The following is a 14,235-nucleotide window of genomic DNA, read 5'->3' on the forward strand; positions in this document are numbered from 1 at the left end:
TCCACCTTTCTATCATATCATACAAAAATAGAAAATACATATAGATCCGCATCGATCATCCCCCAATCCTCTCAATCCATCATAAACCAAAACATTCTTTGACATTTCCGAAATGAAATTCACCTTACTCGCTTCTATCGCTTTAGCAGGATTGGTCACTGCTCAGACGTGAGTTATATCGATATCACCTATAGATATTGACTATACCAATTCATCCGTGACAGTACTTGAAAGCTGACAGCATTATATAGCATTCCAGAGTGTGTAGTCACATGTTCTACTCAAGCTGCCGCAGCAGCAGGATGTACTTCTTAGTAAGTCATTACCCACTCAGAAGCTATCCCATCTCAATCATAGTAAGCTGATGAAGAATGATCTTGACCTTATTCCCTTCCGTAACACTATGACTTCATTTTCCCACTCAACCTTCTTTTTCTTACACCATACCCTCGTTTCACCACCACAGCACCGACGTTAGCTGTGTCTGTACCAATGCTGCTTTCCAAAATGCTGCCGGAGCATGTTTGATTGCGTGAGTAACTATCCCATACACTCTTTTCAATCATTACAATGTTCAACCGTATCAGTGACTGACCTCACCCGATTTTCCCTCCTCTTTTCACCTATCTCCATCTTCCTTCTTTACCATCCTTCCCCTTGAACAAACAGCAACTGTACCGCCTCTGACCAAGCGACCGCTACCGCCCTTCAATCCGCCCTCTGTGCGGGCCAATCCGTCACCGGCGGATCAGTCACAGCCTCCATCACAGCCAGTGGCTCAGCTTCAGTCGACGCATCGGCCATTGCCTCTTTAACTCAATCTGGCGAATCAGCTTCTTCAGCAGCTACCTCTCTCGCTTCTAGCGCTTCTTCTGCCGTGGCTGCTTCAGCTTCTGCCGCTTCCGCTTCCGCTTCGGGCAGTGGATCGGCCTCGGCTGCTTCTGGATCAGGTAGTGCAGCTTCGAAAGCTGCCTCAGCTACTTCAGCTGCTGCCAGTGCTGCCTCCTCTGCTGCCTCTTCAGCAAACAAGGTTGAAAGTGTCTTCAAGGGTGCGATGGGTGCTGTAGTTGGTTTGGTAGGGTTGGTAGTTGGAACTTTCACTATCCTTTAAACCTGATCCAATGATCCCAATTTCTTCAGTTGGAGATGAGCGAAGGGAAGTTCGTTCTTTTCAAAAAGATAAGGTAGAATAGGCCATTTTGTTTTATAGTCGTATAAAAAAAGTTTCTTTTCTTTCCGCGTATGCTATCTTAATAAAGTCACATACACAATCTATCCTCTGAGATGTGATATTAACATGAATAACAATCTAATCTAATCATCCCACCTACTCGACAGAAAGATGATCAAGGCGATCATATTACGTTCCAAATGTTCATCGAAATCAACGATAGATCGTCTGTATCAGTATCTGTGAATATTCAAGTTCAATCGTTAAACATATGCTTGGTCATTCACCACCAACCAATGATGTCGAGTGAGTATCTCATCTGGCTTTATTCGATGCGAATATACATTCTATACAGTAAGTTTTATTCATCATATATATGTCATAAGGCCTCCTTGACCTATCTATCATATCAATTCTTTCTCGTTACAATCCGACTACGAGGCACACAGATTAACCAAAAAATTTCAATTCGATCCCTTTCTTTTCCCCTCCGCCTCCTCCTGTAATTCCAGTATTCGATCCACCAGTGGAGTTTCTACCACCAACAGCATTCCTAATTGCCAATTCCAACTCTGACCTCTCACCTTCACCCATCGCTTGAGTAGCTTCCTTGAATGAAATGGGATTTGATTGAGCTAAACCTAACAACACACCAGTTGAAATGGTATGTAGTTGACTTTGACCCGATGGTGAGGATGATCCAGGTGGATCAAGTAATAAACATAAAGTCGGTAACAAAATTCCATATCCTCTTGATTTCGTTTCTTCAGGTAGAGCCGTGATGTAGTTCACCAACGATTTGATTATCTCCTTTAACCCTTCTAACGAGTTATTGTCTCCCGAAGAGGAAGTAGCATGAGAAACGACTACTTCAGATAGGTAATTGATCATGGGACCTAGGAGGTTCAGGGCGACGTGCTGAAGGATAGGGGACGGTGCAGAAGGAGAGTTGGGTCCAAGTGGTGAGGGGAGGAGACGTAAGGAGGCAGTGAGGAGGGTAGAGGAGCAGTGAATGGTTGTTAGACCAAGCTACGAAACCCACCGACGGCCAGATCAGCATATATAACATAGGTAGCAAGGGGAAAACCATGATAGAAGTGACTGGTGTACTCACCTCCGGTCGTTCCGTACCCGCACCAAGATATTGACCAATAGTATAAGCCACACTCTCAATTAAGTTCTTACTAACTTTGATCCCGGAAGGTAAAGCAGTGAGAATGAGGGTAATAGCCAATAAGTTATTTTTGATCTTAATGTTCGAAGCTGTATTGACTCGAGTTCTGCGATTCACACAAATAATTAGTATCATACTGTATGCGTCTGTGGGTATCAGCCGACTCACCTCATATCATCTATATTCGCTAGACAACCACCCAATAAACCATGTATGACTCTCTCAGCACTATCTACCCCAGGTACTTGTCCAGCTACAAAACCTTCTATCAATCCTTTCAAGCATCCCAAGCTACCTTGAACCAGTTCCACACCTTGAGGAGATTCGTCGATCAATAAATCCAGATAGAGGTGTATTCCAACAGCGAACAGATCGGCTCTTTGTGAAGGATCAATCAACTCGTTAACAATCTTACTGTAATTGTTGAAACTGATTTTGATGAGGTTCGTTCGATCTACCAATGAATCTTGATGAGAGAAATTGGAGTTGATATTCAATTCCTTTGATGAGATGCAATTCCTAAGATTGAATATTATTATAGCTAATATCCTCCTTACATGTCCCTGATCTAACTTCCCTTCAGAACCTTTACGTGAGAGGGCATAAGTCGAGATACAATCGATCATCTCGTATTTCACACTGGCTAATTCGCTTAGACCAATTCGATATGTGAGTGTACACAGCTCATCGAAGATTTGAGATTCGAAGACCCTCGTTCCGCTCAGTTCCGGTCGGACCAAGCTGCTCATCATTTTCAAACATGCCTTGGAGTAGGGAGCGCTGGAATGATCGCCAAGTGATTTCAACAGCGATTCGAAGGAGAGACCGTATAAGATATAGAAGTTGGCGGTGGGCTCTTCTTTGACCGATAATTTGAAATTGGCTGGTTCCGAAGGGGAATCAAAACTTTGACCGTCTATTGAACCAAGAGTGAATGGGTCGGACAGTGAGAGGGAGATGGCAACGGCGTGCAATAGGTTGGGCACGGCTGCTTCGTAATACTGAAAAAACAGCATGAAGTCAATCAGTCAAGTGTTCCCTTCAAATTGTTCTGAGTACACTCACAGGCAGCAAGACTTCTCTTCCAACAGCATTCCCACTATCCAGCCCTACACCCATGCCGCTCAATCCACCACCGCCCATTTCAGGATCAGTCCGCAACTGAGCATAATCCCTCAAAGCACCAATCCAGAACGGTCCAAGGAGATATCGATACGGTTTGATGACGTCGACGAGGTATGCCTGTTTCGTACTGGATATCTTCAGTTCAGCCCAGGCCGTGAGAATCGATATCTTGAGCATGATAGCCGCGTTGGTGGAAAGTTGATCAACGTCACCAAGGGAGATGACTTCTCCGGCTGTTCAGTGGATCGATGAATGCAAGTCAGCAAGTCACCCAATAAGACAGGTAGGTAACACCCGATATAATATCATTAGGCAAGTCTACAGATATGCAAAATTCATACACGTTGTATCGTCGTGAGAATGCTCACTCACATTTACATTGTTCCAGCGCTCCCGTCAAAAGCTTCAAGATCCTACCCATCCTACTAACTTCTTTGACTACTCCACTTCCCACAAATACCGCACAGACCTGTACCGCAGAAGCCAATACTTCAGGGGCAGAGTCCGATCCGAAGGAAGGCGTGAGGGCAGCAGCGATCGGAGCTTGGTGCTGTTCGAGCAAGAGGGAAGATTCGAAATCGGGATCAGGAGAATTGGCAAAGTGCTACAAGTTCATCCAATAAGGCAGGTTAGCGTCTGCCGTGAGACAAGCTTCCCCTTACACGGCCGTAAGACGAGATGTACTGATGAGTATCGGCAGATTCACTCCAGACTCACCTCGATAACATCCCTCAGAACAATCAACCCCTGCAATCTAACCTGCATAACCAACGCCGCACTAGCACTAAAAGCCATCTTGATCAGATCGCCTATCCTACTGAACAATAGATGTTCCGGGTTGGACCCCATCTGTTTGGCTAAGATGGGATTGAAATTCTCCAGTTTATTATGTTCTTTCACGGACTGGATGATCTCGTGGAGACATTCCAAAGCGAACAGCTGAGTTCTCCATCTTGACGATAAAGCATTGGAAGCTTGGGCTGAAGCAGATGCTGAACCAGAGAATGATTCACCTTCATCATCTATAAATTTAGGTCCACCTCCACCACCCGAATTTTGCTGTTGAGAGAGGTTTTGTTTCTGCTTTTGAGCAACGGTACGAGTCATGATTCTCTGACAGAGATCTATCCAACCTGAAGGTAGAGCAGCGGCAGTCTGCTGTAACCATGAAGTTATTACTTGTCTTACACCTTCGATCGACGGATCATCGTCCAACAGTCCAAATAGATCTTCAACCAATTGATTTCCTCCGATCTTACTGATCAGTACAGCATCTCTCTGTACAATCTGATACAAAGCAGTTATAGCAGCTACCTTTAGAGGTCTTCTAGTCGAAGCCAAGTGAGATCGGAAGGTCGATACGAGTTTCGGTATATCCACTTCTGATGGAGCGAACATTAAGAATTGTTGAACGCATTTTATAGCTTCTACTGCTAGGCCTTCATCCGTCTCTTCACTGAATTCATGTACTAATAGGAAAACTAACGACCGTATTTTTCCCGGCTCCTGTAATTCCGGTCCCAAAACACCTATGAGGGCATGAAGTAATCGACAAATTACCTGGTAGGCCGGTAAGTCTCCTCGAAGATTGACTGATCCGAGCGAGCCACCATCGGGTTCATGCGTTTCCAACATGTATATATTGGCTAACATTCCTAGAGTGGTGGGGACGAAAGGCTCGTATGACAGATTCGCAGCGTTGATTACTTGAGTCAGAGCAGCCATAGCCCAGAAGTGGACTACGGGATGAGGATCGGTGGCTAGGGACATCAAGATGTTGACGATAGTTTTCAGAATCGGTCCACCAGCTAAGCCTCCGACATTACTATATATCGCACCGAAAGCCAGTGCACAACCGGCTCGAGAATCGGGAACTCGATTATTGACCACTTGATCCACTAGCCATTGGACTTGAGATGACAGGTAGGATGATCCCGCTATAACAGATAGGATACCTATAGATTCAGCCGCAGAGGATCGGATACTTGGACTAGGGTCGAAAATAGCGTCCTGCAAGTATCACGTTGTCAATGAACAGAATATCTCTGGTCGTTTATGATATACTTACCTGTAAGAGCGATTTAATCAGATCGCTGGTCTGCGCACTTCCCAGGGATCGCTTAGCCTTCTGACCAGCATTTTCAACATTGCTCAGACTCTTCCTCAACGCCGCCATAGTATTAGCCACGACGGCTTGTTTCCTTCCAGGGTTCTTCTCCAATTTACTCGATCGCATGTGACTCGACAGCGTGGCGAGAGACTGAACTTGACCTTCAGCATTTTGGTGAGCGAACATGACTGCGAACAGCTCTACTCCAGAATCTATCACGCCGGTCTGTGGAGGAGCAGGTTTGGGTGGACTAGGCAGTGGTTTGGATACTAGTAATTCAAGGAAGTCGTGCTCCAAAGAACCAAGAATTGGATGCGATAGCTATTGGGATAAACAACGTCAGCTGGTGATCGACCATGCAAACACATGACCTGATAGCTACATACCTGTGATTCGATAGCCATTTCTACTCTATCTCTGTTTAGGAACGCCTCCTCAGCTTCGATCCCACCTTCACCTTCCCTCGCACCCAATAAGCTAGTCACACCAAAAGCATATCCATCGGTAGATTGCCAGATAGTAGTGAAATGACCAGATTGAGCAGCTATAGCAGCCTGGGCAGCTGAACCCGAGTAATTTTCGGGATCGGCAAACACCGTTATGGCAGCCTGCAGGAGGGCAGATTGCATCGACTCCGTCGCAGAGGAAGGCCCTAAGGTCGTGAAACATTGTAAGACCCTTCTACGTAAGTTGGCTTCCCTTTCCACTAACGAGGGTCGAGCGGTAAAGACGGGTGACTGGGTACCCGCAGGATTATTGGCTTGTTCTTTTAACGCTTCGGCGTATGCGGTGGCAAACCCATTGACGAAGTTGAGCGAGTTGGTAAACAATGTGGAAAGTCTTCTGGCCACATCGATATTGACTAAAGATTGATTGTGCCGTAAGAAGTTCAAAACAGCAGCCAGGGTACATTCCCTCACTAATAGCAGGAAACTCCATTCGACTTCTCCCCTCTCACCAACCGAGGTATCTTTACTTGTTGGCTTTGGTAAGGCATTTCTCCACAAAACCAATAATTGGGGTAAGTGGAGTTTGACGAAAGAAGGACCGAGACTCATTAGAGCTGCAATGAGGTACCAAGCTACTTGTACTTCCACCATCGCAATGGGTATTTCGTGGTCGCCAGCTTGTTTGAGTAGTGATACAGATAAGTCGAATACCTTTGACGAGATATCGTGGGACACATAGAGCGGTCTAGCTGGACTGACAGCGATTAAAGCGGAAAGAGCGAACGATTTACCGATAACTCGATTAGGTAATTCCTTCGATGCTGTTGGTGTTCCAAGCATACCCAGATCCTTAGTCACATCTGCTAGGAGGATATTGAGCATTCGAGGTAATTGACTTGGATTGATGGTACAAAACCTTCTTAGGGTGTATGATGCAGCTAATCGGATAGAGTATGATTCATGTGATAATAAGCGGACCAGAGGTTCAGCTAATAACTCGATTATCGATGGAGGTGCATTACCGAGCTGTTCCAGTAATCCAGCGATTTCCCTTAATGCGATTATAAGCACTTGATTGTTCATCTTTGGTTGACCAGGTAGGGGGGTGGGCTGCCATTTCTTCAGATAACTATTCGTCAATTCGCGGATTGCTGAGACTTGACCTGGCTCCGATAACAACCGGACACCGATCAAATCACGAAGTAACAGTATGACTGCGTCTCTAGTGGACAGCGTATCATATCTTGACGTTTGACCTCTTTGGAATATGACTATCTCGTCCATCATATGCTTGACGATCTCGGCATAATGAGCTTCGACGTAGTCTCCTCCAAGGAAAGTGAAAAGGGTAGCGTATACATCGATTATGGCATTTCTTAGTCTTCGAGGAGTGTGGGGTTTATTATATGGTACTGAGAGGTATTTGAGCATTTCCTGGGTGTTGAGAAGAGTTTTGGACGATTTATCTTGGGCTGCCGATGTCATAACCGTCGGTTCATTCGAATTGTCTTCGCCTTCTTTGGTTGAACTTTTCTTGCTTGGTTCTGCAGGTGCTACTCCTGATCCTGGCACTTGACTTGCAGCTAGAAAATGAGCAAGTAGTCGACTCAGTGACCTCCTCGTCAAGTAGTCTGCTCCTTCCAAGCTCTTCAAGACTAAGGGGGTGACCATATCTATCGTCTGCTGAAGCTGGAGAAGTGAAGTGTTGGTATGAAGTGACACAAATGCTTCTGCGCAAGCTCGCTGAACGGGAAGAGCCTTGTCTTGTACACCGTTCCGAAGTGATTTAAGGAGATCCTTCAGTAGTCCATCTGGAAGAGCTTTACCGGCTGATTGAAGGGATTTTGAGAACGCAAGGATAGCGTGTACCCGTAGTATGACGGACTAAGAATTCAGGCGGGACATATCAACTATGAGCGTGAACCGAGAAGACCGACGGGTCTACTTACGAGATTGGTGTTTCTTAATACTTTTGTCGAAGATGTACATATTTCACCCATGAAAGACATCATCTATATGCACAGATCAGTAATGCATCTCAATATAGAATACAACATACTCACATTGGCTCCATGAACTTTGATGATCTCGCCAATAGCATACCAGCTCGCTACTCTTGCGACATTCTCGTTCGCACTCATATTCTTATTTCCACCATCTCCCACTGCTCTCGTGAGAGCTTGCACAAAGTCGAACAAGCTCCTGGACTCTACCCTCTGATGAAGTTTGACAAGGCATCGCACGACTAGATGTCTGATGGGTCTACCTGGTTTAGGTAAAGTCGGTTGAGCAGTCGGAAGCAGTATCTTGAGGAAGAAGGCATGTAGGGATGGGATGGTAGGAGATAGGTCGGATGGTTCAAGTGATTCTATGGCTTGTTCGGCATGTCTTAACCAATGTAAGAGGGTCAAGTCGGATCCTTCACCTTGAAAGCGGGACTATAAGTTGGTAGAAGTCAGCAATGTTCAAGTTGACTGTTGTAATGGGTATAAGCGTTGTCTCACCTCATCCACTTTCAGGGCATCCACCGAGGCTTCCGAAGCCATCTTGAAGGTGGATATATGGTCTTCTGCAAGGGGTGTATGTGAGTGAGGTTATGCAAGGTATAAAGATAGATGGTGATCATCCTTAAGTACTTGTCACGTACAATGCGTAGACCTCCACGCTCGGGTAATTCAAACATCGGCCCATGAGCCTGATAATCTCTTTTTTTTGGAAAATCAGGCACACTTTTCTGGTTTTTCAACATTTCATTTTCATTGTTCTTCCGCTCAGAGAGAGAGAGAGGTCATCTCAATATTGATCTGACCTGCATAAACCTCACATCAGAAGTCTTGTCTCTCACCTTCGATACCATAAAAAAGTCGCTAACATACAACAGCGACGAGCGACAATCGACTGTACTCGTCATCTGACCGCTCGCTCCTCGTAAACCATAAGAAAATCTGACAAAATGTCGCTCGATACTTCTTCTTCCGCTATACACCTTAACCTCCCTCCCACCTCGACCTCTCAACTGTATGTATTCTCCTATTAATGCAATATAACCAGCCTGGCCCATCAGATATCAGACACCGGAGTAAGACTGACGCATACAATGTATTTAGCCGACCTCCTACGCTCATCACTGTACACCCCTCCGTTATCGCTTCCATCCTCACCCACCACTCTCGACGACCCACCGAGGCGGATTCCTCACCTCGAGTGATCGGTACTTTGATGGGATCGAGATCAGAAAACGGACAAGAAGTAGATGTCAGAGCATGTTTCGCTGTTCCTCACAAGGAAGACGAAAACCAAATCGCAGTTGATATGCCTTTCCAACAAGGTATGATGCAGTTGTTGGGTAAGACCGGTGCCAAGGAATCGATTGTTGGATGGTGAGTTGGAGTTCATACTTCTTCATGTCGTCTCGCCCCTTGGGTTTCATGTACCATCCTCCTCCCTCCAATCGTGTTTGAACATCACAAAAATATACTTACTTGTTCTGCTATTCGATGTGCAGGTACGCAACCCACCCAACTCTCAATGCCTACTCTGCCCTCATCCAGAACTACTTTTCCGGTGAAACTTCTCCTCACCCTTCGATCCACTTGACCATCGATACCGAGCTTGACCCATCTGGAAAAGGATTAGGTGTGAAGGGATGGGTATCCACTCAGTTAGGTTTGAGCAATAAACCTGAAAACTGTGCTTTCTTACCTGTTCCCGTGGTGATCAAATACGCTGAAAGTGAAAGGGCGGCCCGTGAGTCTTCTCTATGATATATCCTTGCTGCACGCAGTCTGCTCTTGTACCATTTCAACCGTAGACCCCTGTTACCATTACGCTTTATCCGACGAAATATTCGCATACTAATACCGATTCTTACCCAGTCGACCTTCTCACCACCGCCGCACCTACTCCCTCACCTTCTCTCCCACCTCTTCCGACCCTCTCCGCCTCATTGGGACAATTGTCGGAACTCATCGACCAATGTTTGGCTTACGTGCAGAAAGTGAACTCAGGTGAACAATCACCCGATCCCGAAGTCGGTCGGTACCTCTTAGAAGGGTTAGGTAGATGGTCTTCCACCAAAGAAGGAAATGAGGACGAAGGAGGTATCAAAGCTGGTTTACAAGATACTTTGACTGTATCTTATTTGAGTAATTTGGTAAGGAGTCAAATTGAATTATCAGGTAGATTGGCTTTGCTGCAGCAGGCTGCTGCTCAATAAGCAGGCGCTAGATCGAGAGCATGTACTGTAGATAGTGGGTAGAGTTGAGTGGAGTATGCAAACTAGATAGAGATGGATGAGATTGTAAAAGTAGATGAGGTTTTGCTGAAAGTTACAAATTACTAATGACCAATAACGTATCATCAAATTCTCGAGTCCGCCTGATCCCGACGACACTTTCACGACATTCGTATATCGATAGATTTCCTCGATAAGAAGATGCACAAAAACAAAATCTTCAACAGGTCACTCAACTTACTGAGCCTCTCTCGCCCTACCCAGTGGTTCGTCAAATTTAGAAATTCAATGGGCGATTCAATCCGTGGTATTTGCAATGCCAGTTGCTGCGTGCCAGACATGGTTTTACTTTTATGCCAAGAGCTGGCTGTGGCACAATATCGAATTGAAGCGGGAGGTATATGAGTTTGCATATCAACGATCCTGATCAGTTTCGATGTCGCTAGTTTCATACCCTGCAGGTGACGTTTTTCACTCCGCACACCAATCTGTCCAGGGGGTCGTTCCCTATCCGACAACAGCGGATAGATTACAGATGACGCAAAGAGCGAGAGATTTTTAGACCATAGCAGAAGCATGTTGAAGGGTTTCATCGCTTGGGAAGCTTCTTCCATCATCGCAAATGACAATGAGAATACCATTCAACAGGTATGGACAAGGTATGCACGATCGTTGAGATCGAGCCTACATCTGAGACAGTTGGATTTGCGGGTGGTTCACGTGGACATTGAAGACAATACTACAGCACTACGGCCTTTCACAGACCATTCCTGCATACGCGACACATGTTTATTGCAGACCTGACACAGTCTAGCAGAGTACATCCATAGCATGCTCTTTCGCTTGCTCCATATATACAGGAGTCTCCGCTAGCGCTATCCTTGTATATATGGAACTCTCCCGACAGCAATCATCTCCACTCATAAACACACAGCGAAGTAAACGTGTTCCTCCTCTTCGGGGGCTGCAGACCCACTGTCTTCTCTGCGATCACCTTGGACGCGGAAATAGAGAGAACCATTTTCGGTCTTGTGATTGGTCAGTCGAGCTTCTTGCCATCTCTGTTGATTTTGAGTTTCATATCGGCTCATGTTGAGCGGTTTGTACACTTCGCTCTGACCATATTTCGCATGTAAGGCTTGCATCTTGCTTTGATCAGCTAATTCAGAATTCGGTCCTCCTTCATGTGATTTCTTTCTCTCTTCAAATTCCTTGTTGAAGTCTGTCTCCCAGGATTCTAATCGGATCCTAGTGTTATTCGATAAGAACGCCACAACAGACTGTTCTGGGCGATACTCGATTCCTGGGAGACTTCGATTTCTGAGTCTGTCTCGTAAGTCAACAGATACAGCGAAGCTTTCCACGGGGTCGGCATCGTACTTGGCCTCAGCATCTGCTACAGCTCCAATGATATAACGAGCTTCTCGCCACTTGTACCAACCTTCGTCACCTTGTTTGTCGAGCTGAACACCATCGGAGATGTATGGCTGTACGTGTACCATCGCTTTACTTCTGGACTGGGTAAACCCAGTGCCAGGCATGGTCGAAGCACCTCCGCCACTCGCACTTTCGGGTGCCGATGCCTCATGAGAGGAAGTAAGTTCATCGACCTGGTCAGCATCACTGCTGGGTGTTGCAGGGCTTGTGCTGCCTTTGGATCCTTCGTCGTCTGATTCCACAGTCGGATGAAGCGATCGCTCAGCTCTAGTGTCTCCGTCTGATGGGATGTCGCGAGTCGTAGTAAGATTAGCAGGCAAATTCTCTTTATTGTTGTAGAGTCTTTGTAGAGTCTTTGATAGCGTTAGTACTATAATCAATAAGGATTGGACAGACGGTTGGTCGAATCAAGTCCGGCATATATACTAAGAAAAGGTAGATTGTTCGCCACCTCATCGTCTATGACGTATGTCTTTTAAATCGCTCTTCCATTCAGAGAGAGAAGAACGGTTCTCGTTCTTTTCGTTTTGGAGTCTGCAGCTCCACCTTGGATACGAAGCATGAAGTCTAGAACTTCAGTGAGGCGATCCTCATGAATGGGAAGCAGATGATCTATGTGGCGCGGCTAGAAGGTGAAGCCATGGCCATCGTAACGTCAGTCACCTCCTTTCAAATGGGTCTTCGATTTGTAGAAACAATGGTGAATGGTGAAATCTCTCGAAGACTGACAGATACTCATGTCTGGGGGTTTCCGCCACCAAGTCATTGCGACATCCTCAAGATGGTTCAAGCCTAAATGGAAGTGATTGTGGTGTTTGTAGATTCAAGAGAAAGTGCTTAGAGCCGTGAGACCCAATTTGCAGCCCCAATCAACAGTCTGACAGTCTGTAGCAGGCACAGTACATGTATATGAGGAGTGTATAAAGTGGTCACTGGGCCATCTTTCCACAGCAAGTAGACAAACTAGGGGACTGGTCCAAGTAATCTAGGGGACTGGTCCAAAACCACAGATACTTCTTCACCTGTACCTTCTGGTCCAACGCTACCATACCCATTAGACTTCTTTGCCCAGTTCCAATAATCTCCATGCGATACTCTCGAAATCTTCACTCTGTTGCCGAAGGCCTCGTAATCATCCGGGCTAAGGTGAAGGTAGGCGAAGTGATTCGCATTATTCTTGTCTTCGTTGAAGGCTGCTTGAACGACTTCGCCCACCCTATTTGAAGTGCTACTCACATCATTGGCAGTGATTGCATATACCCTGTCTTTTGGGGCTAGCGAATTATTCAACACTATGCCGGATTTGTCCTGTGTCACAGAGGTGAGCCTTTCTCTCATTTGAGCAATGAAATGAAGGCTCTTCTCTTTATTCTCTTGACTGATAGAGAAGCCCGGGAGACTTGTCAAGCGAATAGCTGCTTTAGTCTCAGGCATCACTATCACATCTTCCGTATCAGGGGCTTTCGACTCTCCACTAACGCCAATGTCCTCCTTGTCTGCACTACATACGACTCTCCGATCGATATAGGCCCCCTTTTTTAAGAAACCAGCAGTCAACACAATCCCCTTGGATTGTTCTGATCCATCGGCGTAGAATTCGTCAACTTCCTCAGTATGCTTATCGAAATCAAATGTACCTTTATTTTCCCATCTATATCTCGGGGATGGATGTTCACCTGAAGGATGCGGATGGGCATTGGCGTATTCCTCTTGTGAAACATATTTGATTTCAAAATTCTCACTTTCTTCAGGGTGAGTCTTCTTGAAAGCTTCCCATGCAGCGTGGGATGCCCTTTCGCCCCTTTCTCTCATCTGATCCTTAAATCGTTTATTCACTTCGGTCCATGTGCTGCCTTTGGAATAATCAGATTTCATCGAAAAATCAACGGACATTACTGAGAAGTTTCTCAGCTGAGGAACTAGATAGCCACAATCAAATTTTGTGGCTGAGTCCTTCACATCTTGGGGAGGTTCATCTTTCTCATCCCATGTTAGTCTACCTAGCCATTCGATGCCTGCCCATCCGTCAACTTTCTACATTCCCTCGAACAAGTAGGTAGTCCGCATGAAAATGGGCTTGGACTTGTTATCGTCAGTCGAGCTTGGGATGGTATCTGCCACAGTCACCGTGGCATCATCCTGCCCAACTGTACTTGATATTGCGTCGGCTTTGGGATGCTCTGAAGATACCGAACGTACCGAGGTGGGTATCTCAGACGTCCATTGTAGGGTCATATTGGATAGGGGGTTGATCAAAGAGACTTCATCGGTCGTAATATTGCTGGTGTGACTCATACTGTATATATGGTGTTATCGTTATATCCTCGCTAAAGGTTATTATGGCAATCAGTTCACTTGAAGAGATATGATACCGGAAGTGACAATTGGAGATAGTGAGGCAGTGGCAAGGTCATCTGTCAGACAAAATGTCAACCTTTATATGTAGTGCTCTCGAGAACCAGGTTGTGTGTATATCCGATGTGACCGAATTGGTCCCCCTGCCAAAATGAAGTGGGTGCAGGGCGTGAAAGAAGC

At 45.8% G+C, this 14,235-nt stretch overlaps 5 protein-coding genes across 5 annotated transcripts; 2 read left to right on the plus strand and 3 right to left on the minus strand.

Annotated features, from left to right (window-relative positions):
* Window positions 1–112: 112 nt before the first annotated feature.
* On the plus strand, window positions 113–1,111 carry L199_006991 (uncharacterized protein; the record flags this gene model as incomplete). The annotated part of the gene is made up of 4 exons (XM_064892688.1): window positions 113–168; window positions 252–314; window positions 467–532; window positions 670–1,111. The coding sequence occupies 4 exons, from the start codon at window positions 113–115 to the stop codon at window positions 1,109–1,111; spliced, it is 627 nt and encodes a 208-aa protein (XP_064748760.1).
* Window positions 1,112–1,621: 510 nt separating this feature from the next.
* On the minus strand, window positions 1,622–8,575 carry L199_006992 (uncharacterized protein; the record flags this gene model as incomplete). Its single annotated transcript, XM_064892689.1, has 11 exons — window positions 1,622–2,200; window positions 2,286–2,451; window positions 2,514–3,346; window positions 3,411–3,703; window positions 3,843–4,074; window positions 4,188–5,480; window positions 5,539–5,901; window positions 5,967–7,913; window positions 7,979–8,041; window positions 8,093–8,467; window positions 8,534–8,575. 11 exons carry the CDS (start codon window positions 8,573–8,575, stop codon window positions 1,622–1,624), a joined length of 6,186 nt encoding a protein of 2,061 aa, XP_064748761.1.
* A 407-nt stretch (window positions 8,576–8,982) lies between these two features.
* L199_006993 (eukaryotic translation initiation factor 3 subunit F) lies at window positions 8,983–10,245 on the plus strand (the record flags this gene model as incomplete). Its single annotated transcript, XM_064892690.1, has 4 exons — window positions 8,983–9,047; window positions 9,137–9,409; window positions 9,535–9,776; window positions 9,905–10,245. The coding sequence occupies 4 exons, from the start codon at window positions 8,983–8,985 to the stop codon at window positions 10,243–10,245; spliced, it is 921 nt and encodes a 306-aa protein (XP_064748762.1).
* Window positions 10,246–11,183: 938 nt separating this feature from the next.
* Window positions 11,184–12,439, minus strand: L199_006994 (uncharacterized protein; the record flags this gene model as incomplete). Its single annotated transcript, XM_064892691.1, has 2 exons — window positions 11,184–12,070; window positions 12,364–12,439. The coding sequence occupies 2 exons, from the start codon at window positions 12,437–12,439 to the stop codon at window positions 11,184–11,186; spliced, it is 963 nt and encodes a 320-aa protein (XP_064748763.1).
* Window positions 12,440–12,663: 224 nt separating this feature from the next.
* On the minus strand, window positions 12,664–13,995 carry L199_006995 (uncharacterized protein; the record flags this gene model as incomplete). The annotated part of the gene is made up of 2 exons (XM_064892692.1): window positions 12,664–13,734; window positions 13,828–13,995. The coding sequence occupies 2 exons, from the start codon at window positions 13,993–13,995 to the stop codon at window positions 12,664–12,666; spliced, it is 1,239 nt and encodes a 412-aa protein (XP_064748764.1).
* Between the last annotated feature and the right edge of the window lie 240 nt (window positions 13,996–14,235).

The sequence above is a fragment of the Kwoniella botswanensis genome, chromosome 2, assembly GCF_036426115.1.
Source record: "Kwoniella botswanensis chromosome 2, complete sequence".
NCBI lineage: Eukaryota > Fungi > Basidiomycota > Tremellomycetes > Tremellales > Cryptococcaceae > Kwoniella > Kwoniella botswanensis.